The sequence below is a fragment of the Dermacentor variabilis genome, chromosome 4 (assembly GCF_050947875.1).
Source record: "Dermacentor variabilis isolate Ectoservices chromosome 4, ASM5094787v1, whole genome shotgun sequence".
Taxonomy (NCBI): Eukaryota; Metazoa; Arthropoda; class Arachnida; order Ixodida; family Ixodidae; genus Dermacentor; species Dermacentor variabilis.
In genome coordinates, this window is record NC_134571.1 from 84,715,442 (window position 1) to 84,731,304 (window position 15,863).

General features: G+C 42.4%; 2 protein-coding genes across 3 annotated transcripts in view; both read right to left on the bottom strand.

The window, feature by feature from the left end:
* Positions 1–12,770, bottom strand: part of Mulk (acylglycerol kinase-like protein Mulk) — a 36,082-nt gene extending 23,312 nt beyond the window's left edge. Inside the window, exons 1-12 of the mRNA XM_075689642.1 lie at positions 12,487–12,770; positions 12,361–12,400; positions 12,213–12,292; positions 10,706–10,781; positions 10,527–10,619; positions 10,410–10,442; positions 8,842–8,942; positions 8,673–8,742; positions 7,698–7,798; positions 6,908–6,965; positions 853–1,003; positions 434–540 (exon numbers count right to left, since the gene is read on the bottom strand). Coding sequence (XP_075545757.1) covers positions 434–540; positions 853–1,003; positions 6,908–6,965; positions 7,698–7,798; positions 8,673–8,742; positions 8,842–8,942; positions 10,410–10,442; positions 10,527–10,619; positions 10,706–10,781; positions 12,213–12,292; positions 12,361–12,400; positions 12,487–12,596 — 1,020 coding nt within the window. The 5' untranslated portion in view covers positions 12,597–12,770. The remainder of the gene's footprint in view (positions 1–433; positions 541–852; positions 1,004–6,907; positions 6,966–7,697; positions 7,799–8,672; positions 8,743–8,841; positions 8,943–10,409; positions 10,443–10,526; positions 10,620–10,705; positions 10,782–12,212; positions 12,293–12,360; positions 12,401–12,486) is intronic.
* A 719-nt stretch (positions 12,771–13,489) lies between these two features.
* Gycbeta100B (guanylate cyclase soluble subunit beta-1-like) overlaps positions 13,490–15,863 on the bottom strand; it is a 45,479-nt gene continuing 43,105 nt past the window's right edge. Inside the window, exon 9 of one of the 2 annotated variants that reach the window (XM_075689643.1) lies at positions 13,490–15,642. In XM_075689643.1, the coding sequence (XP_075545758.1) occupies positions 15,280–15,642 (363 nt within the window). In that variant the 3' untranslated portion in view covers positions 13,490–15,279. The remainder of the gene's footprint in view (positions 15,643–15,863) is intronic. The other variant, XM_075689644.1, reaches the window with a different exon arrangement.

Consider the following 15,863-nt stretch of genomic DNA (forward strand, 5'->3'; position numbering starts at 1 on the left):
ACACAGAACCTGAAACCTCGAGAAATAGCACAAGACTTGGGCATGACCTGCGTGATCAAGCAGTGCTCAATGCATACTGAAAATCTTGGAGGCCATGTTTTATCCACAAATCATCTAATGTCTTCAACATTTTGCTTAGAATGTACTTAAAGGCTGTTAATAAGAAAATTACATGATGACCAGCGCTGCGTAAGATTGCTTCAATAGCATTCTACTAAATTATTTATGACCAATTGAGCTTAAGTGCCATTTCGCTGAAGCAGGCCTTTAAGCTCCTACAGCACTTCGCTTTTGGTACCGTTTGGGCCTTGTATGGAATTCTGTAGTGCAAGACATTGGCTGTTCTTCATTCTTGTAATTAGCATCCACTTTTATTTTACTGCTACAAAAACACCGCCATGTGAGGACACAAAGCACCAAGCAGCCATATCACCTTTTGTGCATTTGCTGAAACGTCAAGCTGGCTGTGCTCAGTGACTTCCTCCTGCCAAACTCCGCAGTCCTCATTGATGAGCTTGCTGTAGTCAACCTGAGATTCGCCTGTTAGAGATGACGAATTACCAACTCCATTGTAACAAGGCCAGAACAGCCATGACTTCTGTACAGGCTAAATTTAATACGTTCCCCCTAACATACAGTTCTCATTCCAAGTGGGCAGTGCATGCAGATTGTTATCAGACGGAGTTTTGTTAAAGGGTGCACTCTTTCAACACTGTGCATGAACATTCTTTGGGAGCAGTTTTAAACTTCTAGATACAAAGGCAACTGGATAAGATGATCAGACATCTACAAATGTGGTTACAGTAAGCGAACTGATCCTCCGCAATTAAATTGAATCTTCGATACACCTACTTTGCGGAGCTGCCCTATGGATTAGGGAAGACCACCAACGACGTCTGGGGGGTGGCTGTACTTCACCCAATGCATTTTGGTTGAAACACCGCGAGCAACCACTACATGGTTCGCAGTAAGAAAGTCTAGCAACAGTTGTCTCTGGAACACCCTGGAAAAAAAAGAATAACAAAGCATAAAACAAGAGAACAAGTTTTACATAAACTAAGATGAACAGAACTCTTTTTAACATAACTTATCACTCAATACTGTTACAGAGGCTCACAAATGTAAAGATGGCAAGGACTAATGACTATGCTTTTATTTGAACCATGTTGCCTTTAAGCTTCACAGCAAAATTTACAATAGTGGAACATAGCGTAGATTACAAAGGTAATAAATAAAGATATGCTTGAAAATCCTAATACACAATCAGTACACTAGCAACCATTCACATGCAGCATTAGAAAATACAGGCTACATCTAGTGAAAAACTAAAATAACAATGGCATTAGATATTTTAAGCTTGTTACCATGCTACAGAATGATGCAAAAACAGTGTTATTAACAAAGGCAATAACCTCTTAATAAAAATTGTGTGATGGATCACTGATGAATGGCTACCCACACTTTTTTCAACAGAACTGTTTGCTGGCCTAGTTTGTGCTCGCTGAAAGACGTTTTTTGCCGCAAGTTAAAACACACACAAAAGGAAGACACATAGATGAAGACAATAAACCGCCCATGCCGTCGTCTATGTGTCTTCCTTTTGCGTGTGTTTTAACTTGCAGCAAAAAAATATATCTTAATGTACTTTTTTATTGAGCTGCAAAAAAAATATACCTGAACAAGTTGCCACATGACAAAAGATGTCCACCTCATTTATTGTGGTGTGTTATTTCTTATGCATCAGCACTCATTCACAGACTCTTTCCCATCATGGCACAATACGGTTGAAGGGAAGAGTTAACTAGACCATGTTTTATAGAGTGCACCATTTTTTCTAGAGTGCCTGATCTGCTAATCCTTCAAAAAGTTGCAAATTATATTGGGTACAAAAGGGTGCCACTGTACAAGTGATCTCATGCAGAAATATTTAAGACATTCCAAAGTATTTTCCTTCAGCAACTATGTTACAGCAAATGTTGCCTCCATTACCACTGAGCCACTGTTTCATCTCCTCACTCCTAACAAGGCAAAAGTTGTGAATCCCTTGCCAGTTTGAGGAATGACACACAAAAGTGAAATATTGTGATACCAAAGCAGTTTTGTTTGTGCTTGTGTTCGTTGAATCCCTGTCCTTCGTCATTCAGTTTGTGTGCAACAACTATTTATTATGGATCACTACAAGCTTGCCCAAACCAGACCCTTCTTAGCTTTTTTTATTTATTTTCATGCATAACATGCTTATAGGCATTGCCAACAAGTTTTCAGTTAATGCAGACTCACACTAATCCCATATGGTTCCACTGGTCTCACCAATGTTGCTCATCAATTAAATGTCAAAATCTATATGTCACTGTTTAGAAAATAACAAATCAATGCAAGTTGAAGAAATTTTACAGGTTTCTTTGGTATGAAAGGGAGGCACTAAAGAGAGACACCAAATAGACCATTAAATTAACAATCTTTCAAAACTCCCGTTGAATTTCTGCAGCAGAAAATAACTTAGTTTATCTGAGAGAAATGAAGGGAAGACTTTAAATTTTGTGGCAAGGCCATGACTGCTGACATCATGGTGACATCATAGATTCACACAGTAAAGTTGCTTATTTGGATATCGTTCTGCACAGAAAAAGCCCAGGATGGTTTCCGGATAAAATGTTTGCATATTTTTTAATGCAATGCAGTTCTTCGCTCCTTTGCGATGATTCAATCCTTCAAGTTATCTCCCATTGCCAGTGCCTGCTGCCGTAAGCATGGACCTCAATCCCTGCTGAGGTGCACGTTCAGTGGGCATCCGCAGCAGCAGTTCAATTCCTGTTGCGCTAGCGTATGAGTCACTGCATATCATGCCGCTCCAAATGTTTTGCACACTCGTCTTTGTTTTGTCCATCAGGTAGTTTAAAGAAAATTCCAGTAAACCATCACTAATGACTGTCATCATGATTTTTTAAAAAAAGCCTGTCACGAACAGTCAGTGAACTTCAGCAAATGTTAAAAAAGCTGACGCTGTCTTTGACAATCGTTACTATTGATGGTTTATAACAAAATTTTTTAGCAATCAATAATAACTATCAGCTTTTCTATATCTTCATCATGGAGAGCTGATGGAGAGAACATTGAGGCAATGTAGCGACACACCGTACTGCCGATGCCGAAATGTGTATACAGCGGGGCTGCTCTCTCGCACTTTCCACTGCACAAGCTGTGCAATCTAGCAGTGCCGCCGTGAAGTTCCCACATGGCGCTGGTTCAATTCCACGAAGCACCAGATAAATTTTTAATGAATCATTTTTGTCATTGAAGAACGGCACATTTGCAGTGGCACATGTCCACTTACCACAGTTGGTGCCAAAGAGGTTCTTTGAAGAGTTGCACAGGTCAAGTGGTGCATACTCAGTGCCGCTAGTTGGTATCTAAGAGGTTCATTGAACAGCAGCACATGCCCTGTACCACATACCCAGTGACCTAAGTTGGTCCAACAGTTGGTATCAAACTCTGTTCTCTCAGCACAGCAGCCTGATGCACTGCCTTATTAGACCATGGTCCACCCAGTGACCCAAGTTGGCAGGGAAATAAAGGCACCAATACACAGACAGACAAACAGACAAACAGTATGACCAGGAAAGTGCATCAAGTACCAAGAGAATGCTAATTGCATTAAAGGGAAGCTGAAAGGTTTTCCAGAAAAAATTGTAGCTGTATGTTATGGTTTTCAGCCCTCCGAATTTGAATATCGCATCGAAATTGGGCGAAAGAAAGCGCAAACAGATTTTATTTCGACGAAAAGTGCAGCAGCAGACTCTGCGCAGCTCGCGTGCCTCGTTTCCGCCTGTGATTGGTTGGGCGCCTCGTGACATCAACAATGGTGTTCGTCCGGACCGACCGCTGCCGCTACACATGAAGCACGGTGCAAGGTAGTTTGGTGCTGTTTTGCTGAGACGGTAATGGAAAATTTCGAGAGCTTGCGTTTCTCTCAGGAGTTCGGCGTTAAGTCCAAACCCCATGAGGGCGATTTTGAGTGCAACGGCAACGGCTTCAAGCGACGAAACGGGCCGTCACTTGACCAGATCGCTCAGTGTTGTCACTCGATTACTTGTTTCTTGAAATCTAGAACCTCTAGAACTCGTCACTCGTCGCCCGGAAGTGCTATGAGCGACTAGCCAATAGCGCGAAGACGGAACTGGATGTACATAACTCAAATACTACCGATTTTCGCATGGAACGAGCAAACTATTGAATTTTACACGTGCAAGAATAAGAACCTAGTGCAAGACCTTCAGAAATTTTTTTATGCTCCTTTTTACAGTAAAATACGTCAACATAAATTAATAAAGCATGTGTCACGCTAGTTTCGGCGCGTACATTGCTTCCCTCATACCGGGAAGTCGTCGCTCACGTGGAGTTCGGCATGTAGGCGACAAGTGAACGCTGTCGCGTGCAAGATCACTTGTATGGGGTTTATCCTTTACTCCCTACATGTACGAGCCGATTGCGAAGAGCCGGTCTCTCCAAGAAGCAAAAAATGCTAGTGCAAGCAGTGCTTTCGACGTGAACGAAGGCGAAGTGTTAGCATCTCCTCGTGTTGGAAATGTCCTTTGGTGAGCGTGTTTTTTTCTAAGCTGCACTCGGCAATCCAGTGAGTTCGTTTCCGGGCGAACAACTGTAGTGTTATGTTCCTGCATGCCTCCTCGTAGAATGCAAGCATTGATGCGATCTTCAGCATTTTTGCGCTGCCCCAAAGCTGTCGGCAATCTACACAGACCGTTTAAATGCGGGAAAAGTTTACCAGCTGTCGTAGCATGTGCAGTGTAGAACCTTGATCCAACGCGCCATCCTCGCGCTACTCTTAACCGGCGAATTCTGTCGGCTACGTGAGATGGTCAGTTTCTCTATGTGCTTGTGAGAAGGGGGAGCGCAGCATCCTGGCATGAGCCGGCTTTCCAACACATGCAAACTTTACACTTGCACTGCGTTATGGTAGCTGCACGCAGGCTGTTTCACAACACACGTGCGAATGGAAAATTCGCGGTGCTTCACGATGAAACCTGCGTCAAGGGTGGGAGATAAACATGCACCTTCCATTCAGCGTGCTAACACGAAGGAGAACTCAAAGCACGCATTATTGATAAAGTCTGGTAGTAATCGTCATCACGGAAGTGGTTAGAGTACAGCACTGTTGTTATTGAGTGCTTGAAGTTCTTTCGCTTCACTGCAGCCTCCCACTTAGCTGAAAGCTTCTTGTCTTGCAGGAAGTAATGGAAGACAACATCGTCACGGCCGCTGGTTTTCATGCAACCATAGGCTGCACAGAATGCCGGTGTTGTCGGCCCACCATTTCAATTGATGGTGCACACGTTAGACACAAACAAAGGAATGCAGTGTCAAGCGAAGCAGCTTATGATGGCACGCACGCAGAAATGAAGCACGGTCAGGCAAAGTCATGGAGACTGCGAAGCAATGGAACACCACTGTTGACGTCACTACGCAGCAGTTTCTGGTCTCCACTCGCATCGTCAGCGTCAGCAGCAGGGCGCGGCGTTCGACGGGGGTGGAGCGACAGCGCAATTTAAACGATGATTACGTCCCTCCTAAGTGAAAAATCACCCCCAAAATTTTACCTGCATGTTTTATAAGGTTCCCGCATCTGTATATGAGCGTCTTATTGAATTCGACAGACTCTTCAGCTTCCCTTTAATAAAAATTGCAGCAGAACCAATCTGGCAATGACTGTTGACAGTAATGTGTTAGCATTAAATAAATATAACTACACATCGTATTTCCACCATCAAAATGAGTTAGGCATAAAGTGTGTACTGCAGTGGAACTCCTGTTTCACACTTAAATAAACATACTTGGCGTCATCTAGCACCGTCACCACGAAGCCTGTGCGTGGCCTCCAAAATGCATGGTGCACCGGTGTGCGCGAACGCTGAAAAACGCGTCATGTGGCAACCAAGCTCCTCTCCTGCGCTTCCTTTTGGACACGCTTCACCATCTAGTGGCGCTGCCGAGGAGTCTGCGCATGACCTCCGAGACGAGAAGTGTGGTGTGCCAGTGCCTGCAATTGCTGAGAGTAGTTTCCGAACTTGTTGCACACTCAGTGGCACATACTCAGAGACCTAAGTCGGTGACAGGTTCATCGAAGAGCAGCACATACCTAGTGCATTCATGGCGCAGCTCACTAAAGCATTAGCATGAAAGCCATTCATTCAAAAGTGGCAGATACCCATTGCCTTTGTGGCACAGCCCGCTAATGGGTCAGGCTGCTGTCCTGGAGGAACCCTTGTGATGTGGGCTTGATACCGCTCAGCATCAGAGAAATTTAAGGGATCTTTTACATCGCTGTAAAGTGGCACATTCCCAGGGGCACATAGCTAGTTACCCAAATTCGCGTAAAAGATGTTCATTGAAGAGCGGCACAAACCTAATGGCACGTACCCAGTAACCTAAACTGGCATCAAAGAGATTCATTGGAGACCAGCACAGGCAGAGTGGCACGTACCTAGTGCCCCAATTCAGCATCAAAGGGCTTCTTCAAACAGCGGCATTTACCCAGTCCCAAGTTTACAGTGACCCATGTCGTCATGAAAGAGGTTCGCCGAAGAGCGGCATGTACGTACACATTGGCATATGCTTAGTGACCCAAGTTGATCCGATGGTTGGTTTCGAACCCTCTTCCCTCAGCACACCAGCCTGATGCATTACTGATTTGACCACAAACTATGCAGTGAGCCAGGTAGGCAGGAAAACGTTTGGATACAAGCGAGCATGTGTGTAAGTATATATATATAAACATACATGCATAGCCCTCCAAAGTGCGTGAAGTGCAATATGAATGTTAACGCATCAATAACAGTGAAATAGCACAGAAAGACAGAATCTGAGATTGTGCTCCTGCACCAAGACCTACCTTGAGGGCTCCGAAGAACAGTGCAGCTCTTGCCTTCAGCGGGCCAAGGTACCAATACCTAAAAAAAACAGAAAGGAATGCTTTTGTCACTGGGGCCGTTCAAACACAGCACGTAAGAGGTACTTCAGGAAAAGGATTTTTTTTTTATATAGCAATGAGAGAGCAGCTACTCTTCATTAGCAATGGCAAGCAGGCCATTCGTATTACTACAAAAATGTTCTTAGTCACTTTCACTGCAATGCAAGGAAAAAGTTGCATACTGTTGGCTTGTTGGCTAATCTGGCTAATCATGGCCACAAATTTTAGTCTGAATGAAGTACCTAATATTGAATTCTCCAAAACTGGACTTAAGGTAAAGTTACATGTTGAACACATATCCAAATCATGGACAGAAAAAGCACACTGTTTTCTGCACAACCAGGAATAACCTCCCTGCCCCTCCATCTGAAAGGTTAAGCCAGTTCGTCATGTTTAAAGAAAGAGCAAGGGAGGAGAAAAAATGAATTGAAGGAACATCAGAACCTGCACTGTAAGCCATATGTGCCTTTTATTCCACCTAGAACTGCTGTGATTACCACTGTAAAGTATCAGCATTCTTACAGCAGTGGTGGCATAGTGAAACACCTCTATCAGGTAGCTGCATAATGTCTGAGAGCATATCATGACAATCAAAATCTTCAAACCTGTTTGAATTTGCAAATGTACAAACCTCTTGAATATGAGTTATCAGAAGATGATTGCATTTTATAACAGCACTCAATGCCAGCTGAAGGTCACATGGTACACATACTTTGGTATTGTAGTGAGCAGGCTGTGGTATACACCCTGTTCCAGTTGACCAAGGGAGTACACAGTCTTCACTTCCTTCTCCTCACCTTCTTCGCTTTGAAGCTGTACACATGCAATAAGAAGCACAGATGAAGGACGAGCAACCTCAGGGATGAAACAAGAAACTATGCGAAAACAAAGGAGGGAGGATGTGCTCATGCAGTTCCAACATTTAAACTATGGGGAGATAAGTTCCTTGTTTATGCAGTTTTTCAATGCATATTTCAATCTTCTAACTACCTCTTCATATATCTTAAGTGCATTTTCTCTTTTCATACAATGTTTAGGCGATCAATAATAATGAACTGAGAAAGTGCAATAAACTAGCATGCAATAAAATATGTTAAACTAAATTTTCTACAATGTGTTATTGTTTCCTCACCTAACATAATCTATCATCTTATCGGCATTGCCAGATTGAAAGGTACAACAATAAAAATGACTGCACATTCTTATTTGAAATGAAACTTTACATACAATAAATCACCATGAATCGTAACGTAAAATCTTTTAACATGTGATAATTGATTATGAGAGAATGCTTTATATTCTTTTTTTATATAATGCAATCAATAATTGCTTGAAACTACAATCTGTACACATGCTTATGTGTTGCATGAAGTTATGTATTATGAAACACAATAATGTAGGCGTTATGAGTTGCAGGGCAGTGTGAAGTTTACAGCAAAATGTATTCCTTCATTAAAACTCTGCACTTAATGCTGTATGTTGTTACCACCAGCATAATGTTACCAACATTATGCCTGTCTAGAATGTAAACCACTCAGTAGAAAATTCTGGTGATAAAGATGTCCTGAGTGCAATGAGAAAGTGAACACTGCTTTATAATTCGCACCAATATTCCCACGACACAATGCAGAATGAGACTGAAAACTAAAATTTGAGGCTTTCCTTGCCAACATGCAGTGCAACTGACCTCAGCTTTTATGACGTCCATCTTAGAGAGCTGCTCTGAGACGACAGCCATTGCAGATAGTGCAATCCACCTGTACAAATTTGCTTCTATGTCAATTAGTCAAATGTGATCTTGTGTCATCCACTTAGCTAAAAGGCCATGGAAATTCAACTGTTCGAGGTATTGTTACCGAGCTTCGGTGATGCCTGGCTCCCAGAACAAAAGCTTGGCAAGTGAGTTAGTTTTGCCTGCTGGGATGACACCCACTGGAAATCGCTTGCATGCTGTTGCCTGCAATGCATTTGATGTTGATCATGAACAACTTTGAATCAGCACTATATGGCTCTAGGTAGAGTGTAAGCACAAAGTATTCATGGCAAACTGTGTGAAATTCAGTGCTTGCCAAAAGACCACATGATCTGTGAACTACCACTTGGTAATTGACTACACTGAGCACGTGCTGGTGGGCGAGTTGGTTATACATGATAACAACGAAGGTGCCAAATAAAACAACGGACAAAGGAAGGCGACACGGGACAACCACGTAGGTGCATGTGGTTGTACGCGCCTATGTGGTTGTCCCATGTCGCCTTCCTTTGTCCGTTTTATTTGGCACCTTCGTTGTAATTGACTATAGTTAACCTTACAGCAAACAAAGGGCATTTCATCACTACATAACCGGAATCAAACTTGTGTCAGTTGTTTGTTACTTGAGTGTGTGATGCAACATGTATATGTAGGCAGTTGGTTAATGTACAAACAAGTTAACCTCCCTCGCTGAAGTACGAATTACATCAATCCTGCAAAATAGGTCAGCACAGAAACATTGTGAGTGAAAGAGTGTGAGTTGTGGTCCACTATGATCGTTTGCACTTCATAATGACTCTGTAGACACATATAACAAGAAATATGGAAATATGCAACAGTGCCAAAGTTTTATGATAAACACAGGAACACCATACATAAGTTATGTAGCAGGAAAGTCAGCATTACAGTACACCATCTGCTCAGAGGGTCTACAAAGATGAAATCTGAATTCGATTAAGTGAACATTTTCAATCCTTATTTAACACATTTGACTGCCAAACCAGATGAGCTTCAATGCACATCTTTTGCTTGAGTACTCAAACGAACAGCTAAGAATAAGAGGGCCAATATGCAAACGCTTGAGTTTGCTCCAAGTGCATTAATTGTATGCTAGCTGTTACCTACAAAAAGTGCATAATGCCATTTTTATTCCAAATCAAGATGAATCTCCCACAACGTGAAAGCTTAAGTGTGACGTAAAAGTACACGAAAAGGCAACAGAATAAATTGCTTCTTGTTCTTTCCGTATAGAGTCAAGCTTTGCTCTAAGTCACATCCAACACAAAAATACCTTTATTTCCAATATTTCTTAAATCATATATCTGTTATATGCTGATATCAGTAAGAAACACTTCAGACTGGCATCATTATGATTTGCAATATTGAGGTCCAACTGCACTTCTATGCAAAGCTGAAGCTTTCATATCTCAGAACATGCATGAACTGACTAACACTGTGCATTGCTGAACTGTGTAAAAAGCTTGACGCTATACAATGCGCAACACTGTAAGGTTGCTACACTCATGGAAAAGCAGCTGAATGTGCTACACCTTCATAGCAAGTTGCACTATCTTGAAAAAAGGCACTTCAGGCTGATGTTAATCTATTTACGTTTTGGTGCACACACACATGCATGCACTGCACAAACACATACAAGAAGAAAGGACTTACAAAGTCATCCCTTGACATAAGACCAGTGATGGCCTAGAAGAAAAAATAAGAAAAATCACACATTCATGTAAATGCTTGAACAGCATGCTACGTTGAATTAAGAAAGACAGCTGGTACCTCATGTAATGTGCCATCTCCTCCAGCTATGACCACGGCATCAGTGTTGTCCAGCACTTCCATCAAACTTTTGGCTTGGCCCTCATACTCAGTCTTTATAGTTTGAATGAAAAGATGTGCAAATGATGTGAGGAACGCCTTGAACACCTACACAACACTACTGGAGAGCTTGCATTTACCTGGAAGAAGCTGACACGGATGCCAGCAAGATGAAAGAGTGGGGCAGCATACTTCTCATAAAGAATTTTTCCTTTCCTAGGGAAGGAGAAAAATGTGAGTGACATGACAAAACATTAGCATGCGAGTCTGCAACTAAATGCAAATGTAGCGTGAACAAGACAGCTACAAGAAAAGCGACAGTTTTTGTTCGACCTTGTTTATGCTCAATTAAGTTCAGCTATTAACATATTTATCCAACAGTAAGTATTAAAATGGTTCCACATTATTAGCGCAACAATAAGTCAAAATGTCAGGGACCTATAGATCACTGGAACCATTGTCATACATGGATGTGTCAAGGTCAAGCAAGGGCTTTGACCTGAGCCCCCTCATATATACCATTGAAGGTCGGAAGTGGGTAATATATATTTGCCCATAGTGCCTTGTCTTTTGCAGAATGTAAAGGTGACAAAGAATCATAGTTTGAAACAATGCGACACATGCTAGTGAATATAATGACATCACGTAGCAAACATTTTGGTTTTGATCAATCATTCTACATAGTGGCTCTATCTGAAAGGCTTTGTTGCTTTGTGAAGTGACAGTGAAGTGGAGAAAGCATGCTGAGAAGGTGAGTTGGAGAGGCAGCAATGCCAGGAGGTTGTGGCACCCAAACGTGACAATTTTGATGGGGTGGATAGTGACATATGATAATAACTAATACACTTGGCCAAGGGACAGAAACTACAGCAAAAGCAATTCCATCCTACCTAATGCGAAGCAAATGTTAATAAATACGGAGCGGGAAGCACTAAGAAAAAAATCATAATAAAAACAGTGCCACCCACAATTTGCAGTGAGACCTGTTAATCGCCAAAGTTCTCTGCGCAACCTGGGGTCAGAGCACACAATGACTTGCTGCATTTCTTAGTGTGAACACTTATTTTTCCTAAATGCCATTTTTTTTTTCTTTGCAGCAGCAGCATATCTTTTACTTATTATTTTTTTTTAATCAGGGTATCTTACAAATTGAATCGGTGGATATAGTGATTGACAGATGACTGTAGAGAAAGACGACTCGTGAGAATTCCAGTTTGGGCTTCTTGTGGACGCTAAAGTTTTATTATTGTGTTATTGTCTTCTTTTGTAGCAAGACACTATCTAATATATACCAGAGCGCCGTGATCGCACAAATGAATAATGTGTGTATTCATACCACCCCAGTAACTTTTTTTTTCACCTTGTCTTTTCCTGAACTAATGGACATGCTTGCAGGGAGCACATAACGCATCGTGTTGTTGGGCGCAATGATAATTCATTAATGATGCAATGAGGAATAGAGTCTTATTGTAAAACAATTCGGACGTGATCGCAAGTTCAAATTTTGTAGCTATGAAATGAATTGCTTGGTGTCGCTGAGGTTGACTCCTCGCGGGAGTCAACGCGGGAATTTGGCTACACAGACTGCAGATGGCAGTATACACAGGTCGACTCCGCGCTGGAACTTGGCCAAGGAAGTAAACTTGCCCATCCTTGGACGTCGGGTTAAGGATAACAGTGACGTGTCTGGGCTTGGCTCCCGAAGGAAGAGGCTCGTCGCCGTAGGTCTGGAAAGATTAAAGCCCAAAAATGATGAGAAATTCACGAAGGTGCACCAAACTGCAATGGGACATACCTTTGCTCGCTGGCAAAGAGCCCTCATCATGAGGGTGGTCCTGCGGTGATGATCGTAAACAATACCGTGTTATGAAGATTACATTAGCGACAACTTTACTAAACTTGTATACGTAACGTCGCTTACTTGTGCCTTTCGTTGAGGTACCATCCTCCGTAAGTCAACAAACAAGCGGCGAAAGTGGACTTTTTCCAGTGATTTCGCAAAGTCTTGAAGATCTTCACGATGCGACTCATGATGGTGGCTGCACTAAAATGACTATGATGAAAGGGGTACTAGCTGCACATAACTCGTTGCAAACGTTTATACAGCCAGTAATCCTCAACAAACCTATAGCAGAAGAACTAAACTGTGGTGCTGCGCACAACGCATGCGGTAAACTTGGCGGCGGCCATTTTTACAAGCAGACGCAAAATGCTGCTGCAGATGTCGATTGGGCTGTTCAACCACTACGCAAACAAAAAATTTAACATTTTTATAACAACAATGTTTAGATAAAAAACTACAAAGTGATAGCAAATACATTAGTGTTCGAGTACTTTAGAGTAATTTTATTATGTGTAAAACCGAAAGTAGCACGAGCGCATATAGTAGAACAGTACCACCAATGAGGCGCGTCATTTGAATTGCAGAACGCGTTTCTGACAGTTTCGTTTGATTTCTAGTTCTCGTGTATTTCAGCCGTCCACAGTAGGATTGTTCTAGGGCTAAAGTCGCTTACTTTTTCAAGGTTATTGTTTTCAAATGGCAGATAAGGGCTTCATTTCTTTCTTTTTCTCTCTCTCGTTCTCCTCTACGTGCTCCCCCGGAACTTTGAGAGTTTGCTGTTGGGCTAGTTGGTACATTATTCTAAAAAGCAAAACAGCTGAAGGAACGGGACAAGAAAGTAAGACCCTTAGAACAGTATCTGCGTAAAATAAGCTTCTATATACTTACACATGTCTATTTTTCTTTCCACATTATGCCACGTGGCAACTCACGCGAATTAAAGAAGGAACTATCTACTTACCACTGCTTTCTTCATTACTGGTCATTCGTATTGTTTTTATTGACACTTCACTAAACAGATGTTGGCAATTTTTTTTTCAACGACTGCTGAGCATTGAAACTTTTTCAGCGCACAACCGCGTTAGTTTGTCAACATTTTATTTTCTTGTCATTCAAGTGTATATACAGTTCTGAGTGGCTGTGTGGTAATCGTACAAAATGAATGTGCACACAGAGGAAATCGGGTGTTTTCTTTATGTAAAGCCAGCTAATGTCCGTTAAATCAGATACGCGGTGTGCGAGTGCAGCAAATGAAACGAAATGCCAACAGCACACAGATGTAGAGCATGGTACAAGAAGGTAGGCTCTTTTTTTCTTAAGTACGTCTATATACAGCATGAAGCTCCAGTCCGCAGGCCCCCTACAGGGAGCGTGTCGTAAGTGACCGATATTCTCAACATTTGTCACGACGGTTCATCACGACGGTTTCAACTTCCAATGACGAGGATAACATGGTGGCTCGCCACTTTTATTTTAGCAGATTCAACAAATCCACGCACACGCAGATAAAAAGAATGAAGAAAAAAAAGCAAACAAACCAATAAGAAACCAATCATTGGAGTTTCCAGTGTTCCATAATTCCGAAAAAAAAGTTGTTGCATATATTTAATTGCTTCGCTGCAAACGACTTCAATGTAAGATAGCGGCGCGATCAAGCATTTGTCAGTCTTTGCCAAATATAAGACTCGAGCTACAAACGACCGTATGCCGCAGACAAGCCCGAACAGCCCATTGAGAGAGCGTTGAACGAATTCGCAGTCTACCGCAATGCAGGTATGTTTTCCCTTCGCCAAAGAAGATAGACAGAGAATCCACACCAGCATAGCAGAACGGCATGCACCGAATATCTTCTTCTTTTTTTTCTTTTTTTTTTTTTTTACTAGAAAGCAATGCGTGAACCGACGCCTCGAAATTTTAGTAGCAGCCGTCGTGACTCCATTAAGTGTCTACCATTTGTCTCGCTTGCGCTGACTGTCTAAGATGCTCTATCGCAGAGAGCTGTTCGGAACGAGCAAAAGTAATCCGTTATATTTGTTTCAGATACAAAACGTATGCATACCTTCGCCGTTCAAACGGATAGAAGACGAACCTCCCTTTACAAGAAATTATCCTCCACTGCGGACATTTTTTCTTCATTTTTCTTTCTTTTGTACCAATTAATACAAAAGTGACACATTGACACCGCCTTCTCTCTCGTCTTTAAAGACAAAATGGTGATTTCAGACTTGTGTATGGATGCAAGAAAATTCAAAATAAAGCTTCATTGTGAGTTTGCACACATCACAGAAACCACACATCACAATAGACGAACGGTATTGGTCGGATGCTTAAGCAGGACGGGACTGTTGGTTATTTTTGTAGGTGAACAATATACATAAACTTATTCTTGGCTAGTATATTGCTGTCGTTGCAACCAGTCAAGCTGCGAAAGCCAGACAGCTGCTGCCTTGCCGTCCTTTACCAAAGAGAAGCGCATAGAGCCTTCAATTTATGCGACGGGAAGGGAAACGTTAAGGGCGTAAAAAAAAGAGAGTATATTCTGTAAACTATGTCGGCCGTGTGCAAGCCAACTTAGAGAACAACATAAAAAGGAGGAATCTGGAGATTTCACATGGGCACGAAATGTGCTTTCGCTGAGACGGTATTCCATCGATGGCACACATATACAAAATAAGACAAGCTCTTTGCCAGAATACTGACCAACAACAACGAATGCAGCTCTGGACTTAACGCACAAAGCTGGGCTATAGTTACGCTCGCTCGAATTGTGTGGCGTATCAGTGCCAGCGCCAATTACGAACGCGAAACATAACTGAGAAATCTTATATCTATCCACTGTGTTCCGTGTCCATTATTTGCGCTGGTAATGTGTCACATAGAGGCAGCATTTGAATAAAAGGAGCGAGCGCGCGACATATCGAATCTACGGCTGCAAACATGCAACAGAGGGAGAATTTGTCGGTTGCAGTTGTTCGCTTGGCGACAGTCCCTTCGGGAGACGCGTCGCGCGACATCTGCTGCGGCATGGCGCCCGAATGCGTCGTTCTCCGGCATGCGTGGTCCCGCGTGTGGTCCCACGGCGGGCGATGTCACCCGTGTTACGCGGCTGGCTTGGCGTCGAGGTTCCTGGAGAGAAACCAGACCTTCATTGGTTCCTTCTTGCCCTTCATTGTCACGGGTCCCCGGTAGTCGAACTTGAACGTCGGGTCCTCGTTCTGTGGTTGCTGCAGACACCTGCGCATGGAACGGACGATATATGGGCTATTAAAGGAACACTGACATGATATTTTTATCCTGTAACTGTATTATTATTAGTAGCAGCAACCTTGTTTCAAATGAAGGTTCAGACCATCTAGACTTCACAAAAAAGTACAGACAAGCGTTATGGCGCCCCAAAACACCTTATTATACTACTTGTTTCCATGAACCACTTTTAGTTTCGGTACCAAAGAAGT